The following is a 22,874-nucleotide window of genomic DNA, read 5'->3' as shown; positions in this document are numbered from 1 at the left end:
GGCGCTGGGGGAGGGGAGGGAGGAGGAGCCGGGAGGGAGGAGGACAGCGCCATTCCGGCCGGCCGCTCCCTCCGTCCCCTCGCTCCCTTCCCCGCAGTGGCCCGCGAGCCTCGGCGAGGAGCGCGAACGCGTGGCGCGGCCCGGCGGGCGGCCTCCCCCGCGGCCCGGGCGCGCCGAGGCTGGCCGCGCCGAGCGCGCCGTGGGGCCGCCGCGGGGGCCCGCGCCCGCCGCCCGCGCCGCGCCCCGGAGCTCGGCGGAGCCCGGCAGCCAGGGCCGGCCGGGGCGCCCGGAGCCCGCCGCCGCCGCGGGGGCCATGACCGTGGAGCAGAACGTGCTGCAGCAGAGCGCGGCGCAGAAGGTGAGGGAGCCCCGGCCTCCGCCCGGCCCCCGGCCTCCCGGCCCGGCCTCCGCCCGGCCTCCGCCCGCCGCCCGGGGGCCCGGCTGCGCGAGCGAGCCCCGTGTAGTTTTCGGGTGTCCATCCACTTCTGCCGATTGTTTTTCTGTAACAGACCGTGCCAGGTATCGAGAGAGTCACCCCCACATTCCTTCAGTGCCCCACGAGGCTTCTTAATTAAACTTTATTCTCCTCCGCTTCCTTTCCTCTTTATTCGCTTCTCTCCATCTCAGGAATACCAGTTGTCATCTCTTTTAAGTAGTTTGTAATTCTCAGGGTGGTAGTATTTCAGGCCTGCCATTCTGCAACCATGCAACCAAAAAAAAAAAAAAAAAGATCTCTACTAGAATTTAATTGCCTGCCTTTTTTGGGCAAGAGCGCTGGCCAGGTAGAGTCGCAGTATGCAAAGAGAAGATTTGGTTGGTTTCTTTCTTTCTTTTTTCTTTTTATTTGCCTTCTGAACGTACGAGCCGTCTTTTTAAGAAAGGGCATCTTCCTGGCGGTGTTATTCCAGGAATCTCTTGTCCCCTAAGTTTGACCTTGTTCTGTCGTTCACCCTTCACTCTTGCTTCAGTCACATATTCGAATGGCCACTCACTTAAAAATAAGTGTTTATGAAGCATCAGATCTTTATAGTGAGTCCTGGGAGGTCGTCTTGCTATTCTGGATTTCGTCTTCAGAGACTTAAGTGCACGATCATGGCTTGCACCATGTCTTGTAGTTGGCCATGACTTGATCTTCCCCTTCTCGTGTGTATGAAAGGCATTTGGACCCAATTGGGAAACTTTGGTTTAGTCGTGTTGGAATTATGGGGATAATTAGGTTTACCGCGAACGACGACCAAAGCTGTGTTTGCTTTATCTGGGTGAGTAATGTATGCCCCACCCTGTAGTAGTTTTGGCTTACTGTAGGTGTCTTCTACCTGCGATTTAGAATAAGGCCGGTTGTAGGAAAATGGACTATTTATAAGCTAACAGCCTAATTGTATTGTGATTATTTTTAAATTTTTATGATATTAAAGTAACTGATGATACTCCAGAATTTTGGAAAGTAAGGATAGTATATTGTTATTTTAAGCACTTTGGAAAACTTGATTTTGAAACTCATGTTGATATTCCTGACAGATTATTGCAAACTGTAGTTTATTTATAGTGAAATAATTGAAGATTTATTAACAGGAGCTTAAAACAACTTACCTTCTAATGCTGACTGTTTTGTATACCTTCATCATTTTGATGTCAAGTAGGTGATAGAGTTCAGAATTAGGAAGTATCTTGGTGGCTGTGTGAATAGTGAGCAATTGTTAATATATTTAGCATTATTTTATCATTCTCGTTAGTGAAAAACGTTAAAGCCTGTTTGTTTCAAAGTGAAATGGCAACAGTGACATGAAATTTGTAAGTTTAATTTTTTAGCATGGAGTCAGATAATGCCTGATTCAGACGTATATGCATAAAGTTGTAGAATCAAGAATCACCTCACTAAAATGATCTTGGTTATCAAATCCAATTTACTAGTTTGATGATAACTCCCTACATATGCAAAAGGAGTAATCCTTAATTCAAAATATTAGTATTAGGATGCTGTTTTTCTGTATGTATATGTATGCTCTAGGTCATCTCATTGATATTGGAGATTTTTTTGAGCAACATTTTTATACTTCTATCATATATATACATATATATGTGTGTGTGTGTATATATATATATTATATATATATAATATATATATATATTTAAAAGAATCACTCCAATGTTTTTTGTTTTCCAAGTTGACACACCATTTCTTTGTTATTCAATTAAAACTATTTCAAAATAATTATAATAATTATGTGGTTATGAGCACTTGAAACCATCCACCTCAAGTAAATTGACAGATTTAAACACTGCATGCCAGGAACTAGGAAGTGAGCTTCATACTTTACAAGAAACAAAAGTGAAACTACTGAGTATAAAGAGAAGTATCTAGTGTCTGCTACAGAGACAGAATTTTAGCTAGTTTTCTGCTCTCAAAAAGTTGTGCTTGTGAACATTTATATGTTTGAAGTTATCGGTTTCCTATATTTTCAGGATTTTTTCCCTCTTTTTACTGCAGAGGGATGTAAAACTAGTAACGTTTTAAAAAAGCAGTACTATGCAAAAATATTTTAGGACATTTTCTCCCTACCAAGTAGATTGTCATAATGTGGTATGAAAAGACAAGGGGCTTTTTCCTTGTGGTCTTTGCTTGATTACTGAGCCACACGTATAAGAGTATAAGATGTAGTAAGACTGCAGAGGGCTGTTTTTCTGAGGGTAAGATGTTACAGGTGAGGTAGATTTGGCTACAAATTAAATAGTTAAATCCTATAGTAATTTTGGTCTTGGATACCAGTCTGTAGCCATTTGCTTGATATTTATCCACGTATAGGATCCTTGGATCTCATAAATACTGTATATAAATTCACAGTCCAAATGAACATTCTTTAGTGTAGCAATAGGAGACTTACTCTTGGGAAGTAAGGAAAAAGTCAGCAGAGTATATTTACCTTAACACTTGGAAAAATAGTGAATAAGTATAATCATCAGTGAATAGTTTCCAAAAGGAATGCAAATATAGTACTTAGTTCCCAAACTAAATATTGAGATTTAAATATTGAGAAATGATGAAAACTTGAAACTATATATGCTAGGAAAATAGGAAGTGGCAGTGAAAAGTCAGGATGTGGGTTAAATATAAATCACCTTTCCTTGACCTTGGGCAAGTCATTAAATGCTTCTAACCTTAAAGCGTTAAAGTTAGTTGATTAGAGATACAAACAATTCTTTACATCTGAGTGTTTGCTGGAGTTAAGAAAGCATTTATTCTGTACAGGGAGGATAAAAAATTGAAAAGGATGGAGGCAGAGGAATCTTATGGATTTAAACAACTTTCACTTAAGTATATGAATAGTGTGAAGTAGGTGGGAAAGATGTCACGAATTAAGCAAAAGTCAGTGTTAAAACCACCCAAAATAATATAAACTAGGTAAATTTCTTAATTCAAACATCATGTAAAGTTTTCTAACTTTAGATGTCATCTAAGGTTATAAAAATATACAATACAGCATTTGACAGCTAATATTACTTAAATGTTACATAGAAGGGATGCTCTTTACTATTAAATAGCTGGTCATATGGTCAGTTAGCATATCACTTGATTCTAGGGGAAAAGTAGTGAGATCCAGTGCTTATTTTCTTATTTTTTAACCTAATTTTCATTTGTATGCTAACATATCATGTTTTATTTGTTTGCTTTAGTTAAGGTTGTAGATTACTTCCAGGATCAATATTTGTTTTTTTTATGTATTCTTTTTTATTTTTCCTTTGTAGTACTGAGGATTGAATCCAGGGGCACTCTACCTTTGACTTATGTCTCCAATCCTTTTTAATTTTTAATTTTGGAACAAGGTCTTGCTAAGCTACTCTATACCACTGGGTACTGGCCTCCAATCATTGATCCTCCTGTCTCAGCCTCCCAAGAACAGGTGTATCTCAGTCTACCAACACCACCACACCTGGCATTTTAGTTATTTAGTTATGACATGGGAGTTTTCTAAATGTTTTGAAATCAGATTTAGATATTGACAGTCGCATGTCTTTTTTTTTTTTGCCTAAGTATTCTAAATGTTTTGAAATCAGATTTAGTTATTGACTGTGCAACATGTCTTTTTTTCTTTTTGCCAGGAATGATATATTTTGTGTCAATAAAATAATTCTAGATTAACATATAAATATTTACTGTTTACTAATTGTAAGTATTATTTTAAGTGTCTTGGAAGAAAATTTTTTTTCTCCCAGAGCTGAGGATTGAACCCAGGGACATTCTACCTCTGAGCTACACCCCCAGCCCAATTTTTTTTTTTTTTTGGTGGTACTGGGGTTCCTGGAAGCCCTTCTATCTCCGGGCTACACTCCCAGACCTATTTTTACATTTTTTTAAAAATTTGGAAACAGGGTCTCCTAAGCCAGCGCGCATGGCTGGCTTCGAACCTGCGCGATCCTCCTGTCTCTGCCTCCCAAGCGCGGGAATTACAAGCGTGCGCCACCACGCCTGGCCCAGCCCAATTTTTTATTCTTTATTTTGAATCAGGGTGTCACTAACTTGCGAAGGGCTTAAGTAGATGAGGTTGGCCACAAACTCAGATCCTCCTGTCTCAGCCTCCCAAGTATAGGATTACATTGTGTGTGCCACTACACCTGGCTGAAAATTTTTAAAATTTAATCTTCCCTTTTACCTAATGAAATGAGCACTATTCCCTCAATGTCTCCTTTCTTGTAGTTGAGTTTTAAGAACTGAAGCAACATTTTAACCTTAGTATGTGTTGAGGGTGGTATTTAAAATTCAGGGACATGTGATTCACAAGCCCCACCCAGCTGTGTTACTTCAGCTGTCCCTCAGTTTCTGGTAAAAACCCATTTTGCCATGATGTCTTATTTTTTTTAATGTATTTAAAAACATAATACACTCAAAATTAACCCAGAATTTAGTGTGCATGTGTGTGTATTCTTTAATGAGATTGGTCATAAGTTTTACTTGTATTTTATATGAGCTAACAAGATAAAGTTAGCTCTTAAATTGATTTGAAAGCTTTTAATGTTTTCCTTTGCTTTTGGAATTATTTACTATAGGATTAGGTTGAGCTGTTCAAAATTGGTAGTGTTAAGTACCTATTACCTTGAAGATTTGATGAATTTGACCTAATCAGGGCTGAGCTTATTTAGAGTAAATTTCAGATAAGTTTTTCAAAGTTTGCTTTATTGTCTTTTAGATTTTCTACCTCTTTGAGAGCTCATATTTTAAGAAATGTTTTCTAGTTGTAGAAAATCTTACTAGGAAATTTTTCATTTCATTCAAGTTTCCATGTTTACTAGCCTACAGTTTTAAATCTATGTGCCTGTAGATGTGTACATTTCTTATTCCTGTTTGTTTTGTTCTCAGTAATGTTTGTTAAGTGCTATTCTATTTTATTGATTTTTCCAAAATCCAGTCCATGTATTTGGTTTTTCAGTTTTATTTTCAAACTTGCCAAGTTTTAAATGTTTTTAATATTTTCAGCCTCTTCTTGGTGTTCATCTCTCTCACTTATGGCTCAGCCTCAACTCTTAGTGCTCTTCCCATCACATCATAGTTAATATTGATGAGGCTTTGCTGAGTGATTTTCATCTGATTTTGTTTTGTATTTGACTTTCATTATTTATTTATTTTTTTTGTGGTACTGGGGGTGGAACTCAGGGGCTTTCTACCTCGGGGCTATACTCCTAGACCTCTTTTCTATTTTATTTGGAAACAGGGTCTCACTTAAGTTGTTGCTGAGAACCTCACCAAGTAGCTGAGGCTGGCTTCGAACCTGTGCGATCCTCCTGTCTCAGCCTCCCAAGCACAGGGATTACAAGCATGCGATACCACACCCAGCTCTCTCTTTAATTATTTGAAAGTGTTTTTTTTTTTTTTTTTTAACTGAGGATGGAACCCAGGGCCATTGTATTTTAGAGCTACACCTCCAGCCCTATTTTTTATTCTTTATTCATTGAAACAGTGTCTCACTGAGTTGGAAAGGGCCTCACTAAGTAGCTAAGGCTGTCAGCGAACCGTGAGCCTCCTGTCTCAGCTTCCCAAATGCTGGGATTAAAAGCGTGTGGCACCACACAGTATACTTAATTGTATCATGTAATACTGTTTGATATCATTGTGCCTCTTTTATAGATAAATTAACTCTGTAAGCTTGTAAGATTTCTTCTTTTGTTTTAGAGTTCAGAAATTTCTCTACCATGTGTCTTGATATATATCTTTCCTTCAATCCTGCATAGAATATTCAGTTTAAAAATTCGTGTTCTTTTCAAAAAAAGCTATAGTTTTTTTCTTTTTTAAACGTTTATTAGTGTATTATGATTTCATATAATGTAGTTCATAGTGATAGTGATATACATGTGTAGAGCACTTGGTGAGTTTTCCCCTTCATTGGGATTTCAGATACCATTCATCTCTCTTGCTTCTTTTAGATTTTTATAATTTTCTTCTTTCCCTTTATGCCTCATATACTTATGAGTAACGTTTTTAGTTTGATGGTCCAGATTTGTGTTTTTATAAGGTAGTTTTACATAGTACCACTGTAGATGGTTGGGTTTTTAAAATTTTATAATACACATATTTGGTTGGTACAGAAGTACATTAATTCTAATATTTGTCTTAGCTCTTTATGCAATAAGTTTTCATGTAAATACACTTATTTATTAAATTATTTATTTTTAATAAGTGTACATTAATCCCATTAAAAAAAAAAGCCAGAACTTTATTGTTAACTTGTATCTCATCCCATCCTCTCCCTTTTTGGGCGGTGGGGGGTATGGTACTGAGGACTGAACCTAGGGCCTTGTATATGCTAGGCAAGCACTATACTACATGATCTATATGCTCAGCTTTCTTTTTTTTTTCCTCCCCATTTTGAGGCAGTCTCACTAAGTTGCTCTGCCTGGTCTCCCAAGTTGTAGTCCTCCTATCCCAAGATTCCAGAATAGGTGATATTACAGGCATGTGCCACCATGCCTGGCTACCCGTCCCTCTACTTTCATTTGAGATTGTCATTGTCTTATATTCTGTTCTTTCTTCTTTTGATTTCTTATTTATGGTATATAGATTATTTGTAAAATCATATATATTTACATATATATTCATTTTAGTTGCTTTAATTTAAAAAACCTTTAAACATTATCTGTCATAAAATCTAGAAGGTATTCATCTGTATTTTCTACCAAGAAGTTTAAAATTCTATTTGTAGTGTTTAGGCTGTATTTCATCTGCATTTAATTTTTTTATATATGGTGTGAGGTAGGGATACAATTTGATTTTCACTATTTATATGATTAAAATCTGTTTTGCTAAGTTCATTAAAAAGTCAGTGTTCTCTTTTATTGAATTGATATGCCATCTGTTTCATGTAGAGAAGTTTCATGTAAAATACTTTCTTTTTTGATCTCAGGGAGATCTCTGTTCCATTATTCATTTTGTTGGTACTGGACCCTCTTTTTCTTTTCTGGGCTATCTTTCATTGTGTACAAATCAGCCTGTTTTTTTTTTCTTTTCCTTTTTCTTGGCTTTTTCCATCATTCATTTTATAAAATACCTTTGTATTTCTCTTTTTTTCTCTTTCTTTTTCTTTTCTGGGATCTCTTTTTTCATCATTCATTTTGTGAATGCCATTTCCAGGCTCTCTTTTCTGTCATTGTTTTGTGAATACCACCCTGTTTTCATTGATATTACTTTATAATAATCTATAACGATAAAAAGTAAATTCTTTGTCTTTTGCTTTTCATAGGTACCATCATACTTTTCCTTCAAAATTTAAAAATATTATGATTCTTATGAAAAATCTTGTTTTACTTTGGATTAATTTTATTAGTTCAAATTTCTATGGATCAGTTTGGAATCATTACTTTAATAAGTCTTTATACGCATGAACCTGGTATATTTCTGTTTTTATTTAGGTCTTCCTTAATATCTCTTACATTGTTTAAAAGTTTACTTAAAGGATTCTTCCATCTTTTGCCCTGAGGAGTTGATATATAATTTCTGATGATCATTGTCTGTGATACTTGATTTTTTTCCAGAACTGAGGATTGAACCCAAGGACATTTTGCCTTCATTTTGACAGACTTATGTTTTCCAAGAATATTCTCCCTTGTTTTATATGTGTATCAAGTAATTTTTCAGTTTTTTCCTTTTTCCTTTAATTTCCTCAACTTTGGCGTAGGATGTCTGTTTTTTCTTTTTTCTTTTTGATTTTAGTCCCTCTGAGTTGCTGAATACTTTAAATGTCCAACAGTGCTTTGTTTCTTGTCTTGTTAAAGTAATATCAGACAAGAATTTTGTACAGTGTGGTTCCTGTGGACTTGCTTTTCTATTTGTAGTGTTTGCTGATAGTGCATTATTCTGTGCCTCACCCCAGACCTATTGTTTAAAGACTCTAAACATTCTTAGTAAGATGATTAGATGATTCTTCCACATTTGTTTGAGCAGGACCACTATTTGAAATTAATTAGTGTTCTCAAAGATGAGAGTGCCTTTAGCATTTGTGTAAATTGACTGAAGAATTATCATAATAGTCCCTGATTTTCAGTACGAAAGTGACATGCACTCTTTTTTAATTATCAACTGTACATACACAAACCTGAGGAATTCTTATGATGCATATTTTGTTACCAAGGTATAAAAATACTTTCATATTTTAGTTGGTTTGGAAATTTGGAAAGAATTTGGAGGACTGAAAATAGGAGTGGGAAGAATTGTGGAGAACTAAACTGGACATGAAAAAGACATTTTTAAAAATAGTTTTTGGTCTATCTGAGAATAAGAAAGAAGAGGACAAATTTGAATAAGAAAAAACTCCACTATATCAGTTGTGTTTTTGCTGTTGCTGTTCATTCCATGTGGATGTGGTGTGCTTTGTGCCTGAGGCCATCAGGGCAGACTTGACTGTAGAACCATGAGGTAGGTCCTCACTGAAGCAGGATGGATGTCTGTGGGAGAAGTATGGACAGAGGAACCAGAAAAGATGCATTATGAGTGGCCTAAACCTGTTGCTATGGCAACATCAGTGTGAGAACCAACAGTACATTCACATATACAAAAATTTATGTCTTAATTTATGCAAGAATACATTCAAAATCAGTATCTTATTTCCTTGAAGTGAAGCTGCAAAACAATTTTGGTCCAGAAGTCTGAGGCTTTTTGTGTCCCCTCTTTCCATGAGACCTTGAAGAAAGGATTTGGAGCAGGGCAGGCCTGAGGAAGAGTGAAAAGGCAATTAGAAGCAGTTCAGGGTCTCAGGTTTAAAAAGTCCTCAGTCTTTGGAAGGAAAAAGTAGCTCTACATGGGCTGCCTGGGGTCAGTGGATGATTCTTATACCATACAGATTCTTAGAATCCACTTCCTGGCCTCTTCCCCTGTGAGGCAGCATATTAAGCCGCTGTCAAGATTGAAAAACTAAAGGAACTGACGCGTTTCCATCTTTACTGGGTGGTAACCGAGGGGTGCAAATTTCAACTGTGCTCATACTATCAAGCCTTCCCCCTGTGTCCCTGGGTGGAGCTCCAGGACCAATTCTGGTTTGGAGCTGCCTGATTCATGAATTATTATTTGCTCAAATAAACTACTCTTTCAGATTTACTCCTGCCCTAGTCTAACTTTCTAAAATTTGCAGTAGGAGATTTCAACAGTATTGTATGTACTATATTCTCACCTCTGAGTAGGATTTACAGCACCAGAATTAGATAATGACACCATTTATGAAATTCTGGATTGAATGCAGGAAAGTATAAAAGGTTTGCTTCATACGTGGATCTGATTTATGTGTTCATTTGACTCTAGAAAAGTTAGGAACTTTGCTTGTTAGTAGGCCTGATTTATATATACCTCTCATTCTCATGATAATTAATACCTCTTTCTGATGGATGACCTCAAGCTCTGTGACTTATTTGAGTTTACTCCTGCACATTTTGCTATATTAATTTATTTAGTTATTGACTTAGCCCACCAGAAGCCGGGTTCTGTACTAGGTTCCAAGAGTGCTAATGAATGAATTAATCCCTTCTTTCTTGGAAGGAAGGGATTAATTCATTATTATCTTATTATCTGGTGATTGGCCATTTTCTATTATACTATTATAATCTGTGGTAAATTCCAAGAAAACTTCTAACTTTAATAGAGGGTACCCAGGCTTGAAATGGCCCTGGCATTAGGTAGGAGCCTAATATTCTGTAGACTCTTAGTCAGGAGGGAAGAGGAAAAGAGGGAGAAGGATGCACAAGTTGATGTTAGGGGTCTTGGCATGCACAGGAAATTAAGGCTTTCCCTCTGGTTTTTTTAAAATTGCATATAGAGCTGGTTAGAGGCAGGGTTGAACTTAAAGCATGAAGGTGGGGGCTTGATAAATAAATTCTGAGGACTGATGCTTTGACATGCTGAGAGGCATTAGAACCTACTTTGGAATTCAGGTCCTAGCTGGGTGTGGTGGTATATGCCTGTAATTCCAGTTCTTGGGAAGCTGAGACAGGAGGATCACATGTTTGAAGCTAGCTTCAGCAATTTAGGGAGACCCTCAGGAACTCAAGGAGACCCTCAGAAACATAGTGAGACTCTCAGAAACTTTAGTGAGACCCTGTTTCCAAAAAATATATTAAAAAAGGATTTGAGGCAGAAGGCTCCAGGGTTTAATCCTTAGTATGAAAGATTTCAGGTTCTTCTGACCTTCCCTTATTTTTTCTTATGCTGGCTCATGAAGAAGCTTTCTGCTGATCTTTCTACCTGACCAGATCCACCAGAAAGGGAAAGTTGCCTTCAGTCTGTTACTGAAGTCTTATTAACTTAAAGAAGACTAAATTCATCTTGTAGAAAGACTGAAGTCTGTCAGTACACCTAGAGAGACTTGTCACACACACAGCAGTGTCCTCTATTTCAGTTCCATAGAGAATCATTTACATTCCATTGCCTGGATAGAAGCCAGGATTTGTCCCAGGCTATAGTATATTTCCCAAGCCAAATTTCCCTAAAAGTCATTTACTACTCATTTGAGATTTCTCATTTTCTTCCTCTCTTGTAAAAAAAAAAGAAGGGATATAAGATTTTAAATCATGTTGGGCTGGTGAGTAATAACCCTCCTGTGATTTTTTTTTCCCCATGTTGCAATTTTTTTTTTCTTTCCCCTTTTGCTAGTTAATGGATGGATTCCTTTAGTTTTTTTTTTTTTTTTCAACTTAACCTCTCTTTGTCATTTTTTCCCCCAGCAAACCATTGGGGTCAGGCAGGGAGGAAAATTTTCTTTTGCCTTCACAGAGGACTTGTTAGTTGCTTGAAATTCTGTCAGTGAATATTACAGATTTCTTGTCATGGTAAGAAAACATGCACTACAGGTAACTTACAAATGCGGTCCAGTTAGTATCTGTCACCATTTTAGTTCAAATTCTACTGAAGCTTAAGAATGCCTGGGACTTTTTTTTTTTAAATATCAATTGGTTTGGAAAGCTTTTTTTTTTTTTTTTTTTAGAAGTCATTCAAAGAGTTGCCCCTTTCCCCCAAGGATGGAATTGTTTGTCTTGTTTCCTTTGTACAATTTTCATTTATATTTGGAAATTTAGTTAAAGGATCAAGTGACTGAATTATGAGTCACTCTTAGCACAAAATTTTTCTTGCTTGTAGTCAGTAGTGTTTCAGTTTTCTTGTGCCGTTAACTAAGTGTTTTATGTCACTATAACAGTGAATGCACTGAGTTTTCATTTTTTACTGAATTTTTAATTATATAGTCAAGAAAATATGGAAAGAATATGGGCTAGGGAATTTGAAAGACCTAGCTTATGTTTCTGAATTTACTAATCTCTTGATGTTTTCGTTACCTATAAAATGCTTTTAACTTCTGAGAGAGAGAGAGAGAGAGGTGGTGGGGGGGGAAGAGAATGAATTTATATTCTGGAAGAATTTAAAATAGAGTCTTGTAGCCCGGGCTTGGTGGCGCACGCTTGTAATCCCAGCATTCAGGAGGCTGAGACTGGAGGATTGCGGTTCGCGGACAGCCTCAGCTACTTAGTGAGCCCCTCTGCAACTCAGTGAGATCCGGTTTCAAAATAAAGAATAAAAAATAGGGCAGGGGGTGTAGCTCGGAGGTAAAATGCCCCTGGGTTCCATCCCCAGACCCGCAAAAAAAAAAAAAAAAAAAAGAGTCTTGTACAGCAGGAGCATAATAAATGCTTATTTTCTTAAGCCAGTGATTGCTCCCTTTTTACATCCTCAAAAAGTTATACTGATATTAAATATGGTGTCTTTTTTAATGAAAACAGATTTTAAAAGAAATTTTCAGACAGGATCAGCTGGGGAGGAAATTTTTTTTTGTAACATTCTGATTTTTAATTTATAGTGAAACTACTTAATCTGTATCCTTCAAGTGCGTGCGTGGTACTGTGTGTTGCACATAGTAAGACATTAAGAATATCATTGTGCAGTAAAAATAACATTGAGGAAAGAATCTGAAAGCTTGTATGCAGTCTTGTCTTTTTTGTATATTGATTTTTGCGCCATTTTTGAGCTACATAATCTTTGGACATTGGAACTGTTCTTAGTCTGGAAGTGGGATCAGGCTAAACCTGTTTTCCCTCTACTTCAATAGATAAGAAATCCAAGCCAGTCATGGTAGCACATGCTCTAATACCTACCAGTACTTGGGAGGCTGAGACAGGAGGATCACAGGTTCACATCAGCCTCTGCAACTTAGTGAGACCTTATTAAACAAACAAACAATAAAATAGGGCTGGGAGTACAGCTTAGAGGAAGAATGCCCCTACATTCTGTCCCCAGTACCAAAAAACAAAAACACACACACAAAAATACCCCATACCAAAATTAAGACCTTGAAGCTCAGTAAAGGAACTCTAGAGATGGGAATGGATTGAATGGAATCCCTCTTTTATCTGAAATTGCTATAGGAAAATCTATAAGAAAAGAGATTCATGTCCACTATATTTCTAGTTAAGGATCAGGATATATCACAGGCTAAGTTTGGTAAATGAGAAAGTAACAAACCTTGAAAAATAGACCAAGGTCTCAATCCAACAGAAATAGCAGCAGCCGCAGCAGCAGCAGCAGCAGCAACAACAACAACAACAACAACAACAACAACAACAACAACATACTTGTAGGAAGTGAAGGTGCAGGTTTTCAAAGGCAAGAAGATGCTAATACCATATGAGAGAACTTTACAAATGAAGTAGCTTTTCTACCTTATAGAATTTTTCTCATTGCTCACCTCTCAATCTCTCCCCTTCTTTGCAAACTTAACTATTAGATTCTTTCTGTCTTTTCTCTAACACCCACCCAAATCTCTGCTTTCCTAATTTTTTCTTTTTATTGTCTTATTTTTTAGTCAAAATTTATGAAAACATAAGCCATGCCAGAGATACACCTGGATTTTTCTACAGTTTCTGGCTGACTTCATTGTAAAATATAAAACACCGAAGTACTACTATAACAACATTTCAGTGATTGTACTTTTCTCCATAAAATACTCGAACTTTTATTGCATGCTGTATAATTCAAATATTGCTATAACAAACCACCTCATAACTCATATGTTAAAAAAAATTGCTTGTTGGCTGAGTGGCTCTTCTTGATATCTACCTTGTCTTGTTCTTCAGGGTAAGTGAGTTAGCCAAGTCATCCTGATGTTGAGGAAGTTGCAGAAGTCTAAGAGGGCATTTCCAACCATGCAAGTACATTTGTTGTCTGCTTGCACGCTGTACCCTAACATGCCTTAATGAAAGCCCATCTTTAGTCCCACAGGAAATATGTCTTTAGTGGAAAGAAGTAAAAAATAGCAATGGCATAGAAGAATTATGAGTCTAGCCCACCTATGCAGTCTTTCCTGACTTTATATCCGTATCTGCATTTTACCATGTAGTCATAAATATGCTTCATACTATTTTGTATTCTACCACTTTAGCTTAATATGATTTTGTCAAAGATAACTTTCAATATATATTATATAATCATCATTTAAAGATATAATTGCTTTCTTAATGTAAACTGTTTCTAAGTGCAAGTGCATCAAAACCATTTTGATGTACTTATCCCCTGGAATCACAGTCTCTGGAAGTAGGGCCTGGGAATCTATATTGTTAAACATATCAGTTTATTCTTGTGTTAGTTTGAGAACTGCTTATCCTTGGTGGAAGGACATTTGCATTGTTTCTATTTTTCCAGTTATAAATTACAGCTATTGACATTTGTTTGAATGACTAATTTCCTTGGTGTATTCACTAATCTTTCCCAAACCCAAGATTGAATAATTTGTAGTAAAAAAAAAAATGATACGTTATGTAAAGAAAGGAGTTCGAATTGCTGGTAGTAGTGAGATTGAAAGCAGACTTGTGATTTTTTTTTGTGTGTGTGTGGATCTGGGGATGGAACCCAGGGGCATTTGACCTCCGAGCTACACCCCCTGTCCTATTTTTTATTCTATATTTTGAAACAGGGTCTCCCTAAGTTGCAGATGGCCTCACTAAGTAGCTGAGGCTGTCCGTGAACTGCGATCCTCCAGTCTCAGCCTCCTGAATGCTGGGATTACAAGCATGTGCCACCACGCCTGGTTGTCATTTTTTTAAAAGTATGTGATGTTCACAAAACTGAGGCATTGAATTAGATAAAAAATTAAAGAATTCCTATAATATTTTTTACATATTTTTAATTCATAATATTAGCTATTGACTAACTCATATATGAATCCATTGTCAGTTATTGGTAATTTTCTGAATGAAAGTAGAAAACTTGAAAGTATAAAGAAGTATAATTTTGTTTTTCTCATATTTTTATTTATTTAATTTTCAGACATAGTATCACTGAGTTGTAGAGGGTCTTGCCAGGTTGTTGAGGATAGTCTCAGATTTGTGATCCTTCTATCTCAGCTTCCTAAGTATAAGATTTCAGGCATGTACCACCATGCCCAGCCCTTTAATATTGACTGGATATTCTTGACTAAATATTGAGAAAAAAGTGAACCATTTTCAAGAAATTTACAGAAGACTCTTAAGTTATTTTAGTTATTAGAATTGTTTTCATTGTTTTATCTATTGTGTTTTATTACATACTGCTGTTTTAGAGATTTTGGGAATTTTTTTTAGCCTTGAATTTTATTTTTTTGTGCTTTTATTGGTGTATCTATTTGTTCATTTGCACACATGGAACTTTTAATCTCTATGGCATGTTTGTTAACTTTACATTAAGCCTAGATGACACAAATTCAGATCAATAAGCAAATAAAAGATTTATTATTCCTTATTTTTTGTGCTTTTATTGGTACATTATAGTCTCACATCATAATGTAAATCATGTTGACAGTGATATGCATGCACATGGCATTTGGTGCCCCACATCTCTCTGTTTCCCTTCCTCCCAATACAGAGTACATTGGTATATATTCACATGTATACACATAAGCTTTGGTTGTATTTCTTTCTCTCTCTCTCTCTTTTTTTTTTTTTTTTTTTTTTTTTAGCGGTACTGGGATGGAACCCAGGGGACATTCTATCTCAGAACTACACCCCCAGACTGATTTTTTATACTTTACTTTGAAACAGGGTCTCACTGAATTGCAAAGGGCCTCACTAAGTAGATGAGGCCGTCTGCGAACCACAATCCTTCTGTCTTAGCCTCCCAATGCTGGGATTACAAGCATGCACCACCATGCCCGGCTTTGTATTTCTATTAATGAACCTAAGTCTTCCTCCATCCCTATCCTTATATCTCCTCCCTGGCTCCCCTGAGGTTACTCCTTATCATCTGGAGTCTCTCTTGTATCCCAATTACTCCCTATTCTGTACATATGAAAGAAAACATAAAATCCTTTACTCTCTGTGATTGGCTAATCTCATTTAACATAATGTTCTCTAGTTCCTTCCATTTACTTGCAAATGATGTAATTTTGTTTATTTTTATTGCTAAGTAGAATTCCATTGTGTGTATTTCTCATAATTTTGTAATTCATTTGTCTGTTGATGGACACCTAGGTTGGTTTCATAGTTTGGCTATTGTGAATTGTGCTGCTGTGAACATGGGTATGCTTATATTACTATAGTTCTCTGGTTTAAATCTCTTTGGAAAGCTATCCAGTAGTAGTATAGCCAGATCATATGGTGAATCCATTCCCTATTTTCTAAAGACTCTCCATACTGATTTCTATAGTGGCTGGACTAATTTGCAGTTCCACCAACAATGTAGAAGAGTGTGTATTTTCTCACAGCCTTACCAACATTTATTGTTATTTGACTTCTTTATGATTGCCATTCTGATTGGGGTTAGATGGAATCTCAGTGTAGTTTCGAATTGTATCTCCCTGATTGCTAATGATGTTGAACATTTTTGGCCATTTATATCTCCTCTTGTGAAATGTTTGTTCAATTCAGTTGCCCATTTCTTGATTGGGCTATTTTTTCTAGTATAAAGTTTTTTAAGTTCTTTGTATATTCTAGGTTATTGTCCTCTTTCAGAGGGATAGCTGGTAAAGATCTTTTCCCATTCTGTAGCTCTCTGACCTCTGACAGAGGGATAGCTGATAAAGATCTCCTATTCTCTGTAGACTCAATGATTTCCTTTGATGAGCAGAAACTTTAGTTTGATGCCATTGCACTTATTAATTCTTGTTTTAACTGCCTCTGTTTTGGGGGTCTTGTTGGGGAAGTTTCTACCTGTGCCATATGTTGGAGTGTTGCCCTCCCCTAACAGCTTCATAGATTCCTGTCTAACTTCCAGGTTTTTGGTCCATCTGGAGTTGATTTATGTGCAGTATAAGAGGTAAAGATTTAGTTCAGTTTTTCTATAAGCGGATAGCCAGTTGTCCTAGTATCATTTGTTGGAAAGGCTGTCTTTTCTTCAGTGTATGTATGTGGCCCCTTTGTCAAAGATCAATTTCTCTATCTTCTGTTCCACTGGTCAGTATGCCTGTTTTTGTGCCAACACCATGCTGCTTTAATTACTATAGCTCTATAGTATAATATGAAGTCAGGAATAGTGATCCCTCCTGCATGGTTCTTGTTACTGAGAATTACTTTGGCTATTCTGATTCTTTTGTTTCTCCATATGAAATTTATGACTGATTATTCTAGGTCTATGAAGAATGGATGACATCAGTATTTTGATAGGGATTACACTGATTCTGTAGATCACTTTTGGTAGAATGGCCATTTCAATGCTATTTATTCTTCCTATCCAAGACCAAGGTAAATCTTTCCATCTTCTAAGATCTTCAATTTCCTTCTTTAGTATTTTATAGTTTTCATTGTAGACATATTTTACCTCTTTGGTTAGGTTTATTTCTAGGTATTTTTTTGGTTTTGCGGTTATTGTGAATTGGATTGTTTTCTGTATTTTATTCTCTGTGGTCATGGTTGGCTGATAGAAAAGGTAATGATTTCTTTAAGTTGATTTTTGTATCCTGCTACTTTGCTGAATTGGTTAATCAGCTCTAGTAGTCTTTTGGTTGAACTTTTTGGGTCTTCTAGATAAAGGAGCATGTCATCTGCAAACAGGTAATTTTAATTCTTACCCTATTTGAATTCCTTTTATATTCTTTTCTTGTCTTATTGCTGTGGCAAGAGTCTCAAGAACTATATTGAAAGGAGTGATAGTGGGCATTCTTGTCTTATTCCTTATTTTAGAGGAAATTCCTGCACTTTTTTCTTATTCATTATAGATGTTGGCTTTGGATTTATTGTATTGCCTTAATGATGCTGAGGTACATTCCTTCAGTTCCAACTTTCTGTAATATTTTTAACATGAATGGGTGTTAGATTTTGTCAAATGCTTTTTCAGCATCTATTGATATGATTATGTGATTTTTGTTCTTAGTTCTGTTTATGTGGTGAATAACATGTATTGATTCCCATATGTTGAAATAGCCTTGCTTTTCTGGGATAAAACTAACTTGGTCATGGCGTATGATTTTCTTGATGTGATTTTGATTGGGCATGTCTAGTATTTTTTTTAAGAATTTTTGCATCTATGTTTGTCAATGATATTGGTCTGTAATTTTCTTGAGGTATTTTAATTTGGTTTTAGTATTAATGTAATAGTGGTCTCATAGAAGAAGTTAGGAAGAATTCCATCACTTTGGATTTCACAGAATAACTTGTGAAGTATTGGGTTTAGTTCTTCTCTAAAAGTTTTATATAATTCAGCTGGAAACCTATCTAGACCTGGGCTTTTCTTTGATGGCAGAATTTTTATTGCTGTTTCTATTTCTTTGCTTCCTATTGGGAGGTTTAGCTTTTCTGTATTCTCTTGGCTCAATTTAAGTAGGTTGTATGTGTTTAGAAATCTGTTGATTTCTTCCATGTTTTCCAGTTTTTTGAAATAAAAATTCTGAAAATAGTTTCTGATGATCCTCTGAATTTCCTCACTATCTCTGGTGATGTCTTCTTTTTCATTTCTGATTTCAATGATATGGGATGATTCTGTCTTTTGGTAAGGTTGGCTAGGGACTTGTCTATCTTGTTAGTCTTTTCAATTTGTTGATCCTTTATATTACTTTTTATTTTCTACCTCATTTATTTCTGCTTTGATTTTAATTATATTCTGCTTTCTACTGGCTTTGGGATTATACTGTTCCTTGATTTTCAAGGTCATTAGGTTGCTTACTTGTCAACTTTCTGTTTTTCTTATGTGTGCACTAAATGCTATAAAATTTCTCTTAACACCACTTTCAACATGTCCTGTAGATTTTGGTATGTTATGTCTCTATTTTTATTTAATTCCAGGAATTTATTTCTCCCCTCATATCTGTTCAAATCCGTTCCTCGTTCAAGAGTCATTACATCCCTACGTATTTATGTAATTTCATTTGGTCTTTGGATTTCTATTTTCATTCGTTGTGATCTGAAAAGATGCAGGGAATTACATTCCATCTTTTGAATTTGCTGGTGCTTGCTTTGTGGCTCAGGATGTGGTCTATTTTGGAGAAGTTTCCATGGGCAGATGAGAAAAATGTAAATTCAGCTATTGATGGCTGAAATATTCTGCATATGTCTGTTAGGTTCATTTATGGTGTTCTTTAGGTCTAAATAGTCTTTACTCCACTTTTCTCTTGAAGATTAATCTGGTGACATGAGTGGTATGTTGAAGTCTCAAAATATATCATATTTGGGTTTATTGGAGGCCTGATGTCCTGAAGAGTTGTTTTACAAATGTTGGTACACCTTCATTTGAGGTGTAATGTTTACTATCATTATATCTTCTTGTTGTTCCTTTTTTTAATAAGAAGTGTCCTCTGTCTCTTCTGATGTATTTTAGCTGAAAGTATGTTTTATTAGATATCAGCATTGTTACCCTTACTTGTTTTCAGTCTCCATTTGCATGGTATATATATATTTTTCCATCCTTTCACCTTTATTCTGTGGATAATTTTGTCTGTAAGGGTAGTTTCTTGCAAGCAGCATATAGTTGGATTTTGTTTTTTAATGCACATTGCCAGTCTGTAATTGGGGAGTTAAGCCCCTTGACATTCAGTGTTATTGTTGAAATATGATTTTTGTTTTCTGTCATTTGTGTTCTGTTTCTTGTTTGATGTAGTGTTATTTCTTCTTTACTTCATTGCCCACTTGATGTAGATCATCTCTTCTCTGTTTTGGAATTTCTTTCTTTTTTGTTCTTTATAATTTTTATCTTTAAGTATTTTCTGTAGTGCTGGCTTGATAGTCATACAGTTTTTATGATTCTGCTTATCTTGGAATGTTTAAATTTTTCCATTAATTTTAAATGATATCTTTGCTGGATATATCAGTCTTGATTGGAATTTGTTTTCTTCCAGCATCTGGAGTACTTCATACCAGTCCCTCTTGGCATTCATGACTTGGGTTGTGAAGTCTGGAATGGTTTTATTTTTTCCCTGAATGTCACCCATTCTTTTGTTTTCACTGCTTTAAAGATTCTTTCCTTGTCCTTTATGCTAGTTATTTTGATTATTCGGTGGCATGGGGAGGTCCTTCTTTGATTTTGTCTTAATGGTGTTCTATATGTCTCCTGTACGTGAATGTCCAAGTCTTTTTGCATGTTTGGAAAATCCTCTGAAATTATTTCTCTGAAGAGGTTACAGATATGCCTGATTTGTGCCTCTATCCTTCTTCAGTGCCTTTTACTTGTAAGTTAGGACATTTCATATTGTCCCATAGTTGTTGAATGTATAGTTTCTGTTGTATTCTTTATACTGTTGACTGTGCTTTTGGTTTTGAATAAAATGTCTTCTAACAGTGATATTCTGATTTTCATTTCATCTTATCTTCCAGAATTGTTTGCTATTGCTATCTTTAATTCATTTATTGACTCCTTCATTTCCCTTAAGGCATCTTTCTGATTCTTTCTTAAGGTCTAAATTTCTTCTTTCATTTTCTGTATACTTACTGTGAGGCCTTTCATCATATTGAAAGAGAACTGAAGCAAATCAATTCAAATTAGGATCTTGTATGGCTGTTACATTGGAGAATGAAATAATCCTTCTTCCTTGCATAAATCGTAGGACACTTGTTTGATAATTGCCCACCACCCTGTTTATGGCCTGCCAAGGTCATGTCTTTTTCAGATATCCCAGTGTTAGTGTCAGGCTTAACTATCTTGTAGATTATTCCATTTCTTGTTGTAGGCATAAAGAAGGGGGTGAAAAATGGGACTGAAACTGTTAATTCAGTAACACTTCTTGGGTAGTAATATATAGTTTGGTTTTAGAAACAGGAAAATGGACTAAAGGCTCTCCATTGCCTGGTTTATTTATTTATTTTTTCTTTTCTTAATACATGATGTTTTTTTTTTCTGTATATTTTCAGAGTTCCTACAGTAATGATTTTGACATTTTTCTTCCTCTAGCACCAGCAGACATTTTTGAATCAGCTGAGAGAAATAACTGGTATTAATGATGCCCAGATACTACAGCAAGCCCTGAAGGTATGGCCTCTGTTTATTGACATAGAGTTGGTAGTATGCCCTCATCTCTATTATGTACCATATTTGAAGGGTTGAATTTTTTAGTTTTATCATATGGTAGTAGTAAAGATAGGAAAATATACTTATATCATCTAAGAGCTTAATACACTACAATTTTGAGCATGTTAGATTTTAGAAGTTTCTTGATACCTTAGAGAGTTAGATAACCTCTCTAAATGACGTGTTTTTTTCTTGCAAAATGGTGGAATGTGAATCCTAAAGATAAGGGATGATCTTAGTCATGATTTTGAATTTAAACAGGGGTTCAGAGTGAGGTGGTTTAGAGGAAGGGGCAAAGGAGGATAGAAAATAAACAGGAGGAAAAAGCTTACATTTATTTTCTCATCAGTTTCTCATCAGAAGGGGAAATGTGTAACTTCTTCCCATGTATAGTTTAAGTATATTCAGTGTTAGCCTTCAGTAGTATGCGCCACAAGTGAAGTGCATCATTTTTACTGTATCTTTGATATGCCCTCATTTCCACACCAAGATACAGAGATGAGTCAAATTACATGGATAAATCACAGTGGAAAATAGCAAATGAATGAAAGATGTTCTAGAAATAGAACTGTATTTTAAGCTCATTTGTGTATTGCTACTAACAGCTAAAAGAAGCATGGCATTATTTCACTATAATCATATATATAGCTTCAATCCTATGGAAGCTTTGTGTTTCTACAATGAATTTACCCCTTAAATGATTATAATCAAAATAATCTTAAGGATGATGATATTATCTATCACTTATTAAGTAGTTACTAGTAGTAGGTACTACTTTAAGTGCTTTGTGTGACTTCCTCATCTTCATAATAACTATACGTATTATTTTCAACCTCCTTTGAAAATGAGGAAACAGAGGTCACAGTAACTCCTCCAAGGTCACATAGCTCAGGTGGGCAGGAGCTTGCAATAGAAGCCACAACAGCCTGATCCCAGATGCCACATGAACTCCCTGTTTCTTTTACTAGAAACCTTGCTTCACTTATTTCATTCCCCATAGGGAAAAATGATGAGGCATACTATTGAGAGCATTGACTGGGGATTATGAAGCCATTGCAAATGTTTGGAGAGGAAATAGAAATGTCGCCTCAATTTTTATGATTATGACAATTAGATGATTGCCTATTCTTTCTTTATTCTGATAAATATCATGACTAAATCATTCTGTGCCTCTTTTCAAACAGTGTCTTTCCCAATATTCCAGAAAGTATGAGTCTGTAGACTATTACTTTGCTGGGGTAAATTAGGAGAATTTACTTGTTTTATTAAACATGGGAACTATAAATTAAATTTTCTTATTTCCTTTGATGTAAGTTATGTGAGTATAGGTGTCCCCACCCCCCCAACTTACTTTGCAATTATAGTGACTGGGGAAAAGCAGTGTACTTAAATCTGTATTATTGCTCATTCTAAATTTGTGAGTTGATTTTCTCAGTAATATACTGACAGGTAGTTTACTTTGAGGAACCACACTGCCACTGATTAATTTCAGCACTTTTAATTTGTGGATCTATTTTTAGTCCTACAAAGTAAATTACCTTCAAGTTGTGAAATTCCTGCTGTGTTTACTTTTTTGTTATTATATGAGATGAGACACAAAAAATAACACATTTGCTGCATACAGTGATTGATAAATACTATCATTATGGTTTTAATTATTTTAATTATCTAATAATACTTTTTGTTTTTGCTATACTGAGGATGGAATCCAGGGGCATTCTACCTCTGAGCTATACCCCTAGCCCTCTTTTTTAGTCTTTTTTTATTTTTGAAACAGGTCTCACTGAGTTTTGAAGGGCCTCACTAAGTAGTTGAGGTTGTCCACGAACCACGGTCTTCCCATCTCAGCCTCTTGAATGCTGGGATTACAAGTTTGCGCCACCGTGCCCAGCTTCTAATAGTATTTTATAGCCATATTTTGAATAAAATATATTAGAATCTTATAATAGTAGTGAGG

At 35.9% G+C, this 22,874-nt stretch overlaps 1 protein-coding gene across 3 annotated transcripts in view; it reads left to right on the top strand.

Annotated features, from left to right (window-relative positions):
- Positions 1-313: 313 nt before the first annotated feature.
- Positions 314-22,874, top strand: part of USP25 (ubiquitin specific peptidase 25) — a gene marked incomplete at both ends in the record, with an annotated part of 131,216 nt that continues 108,655 nt past the window's right edge. For all 3 annotated transcript variants that reach the window (XM_080695449.1, XM_080695448.1, XM_080695447.1), the window contains 2 exons: positions 314-358; positions 20,801-20,878. In XM_080695449.1, coding sequence (XP_080551575.1) covers positions 314-358; positions 20,801-20,878 — 123 coding nt within the window. The remainder of the gene's footprint in view (positions 359-20,800; positions 20,879-22,874) is intronic.

This window comes from Muscardinus avellanarius (genome assembly GCF_963383645.1).
Source record: "Muscardinus avellanarius genome assembly, chromosome: 5".
NCBI lineage: Eukaryota > Metazoa > Chordata > Mammalia > Rodentia > Gliridae > Muscardinus > Muscardinus avellanarius.
The sequence above is the reverse complement of the archived record's forward strand: the minus strand, read 5'-3'. Positions and strand labels throughout refer to the sequence as shown.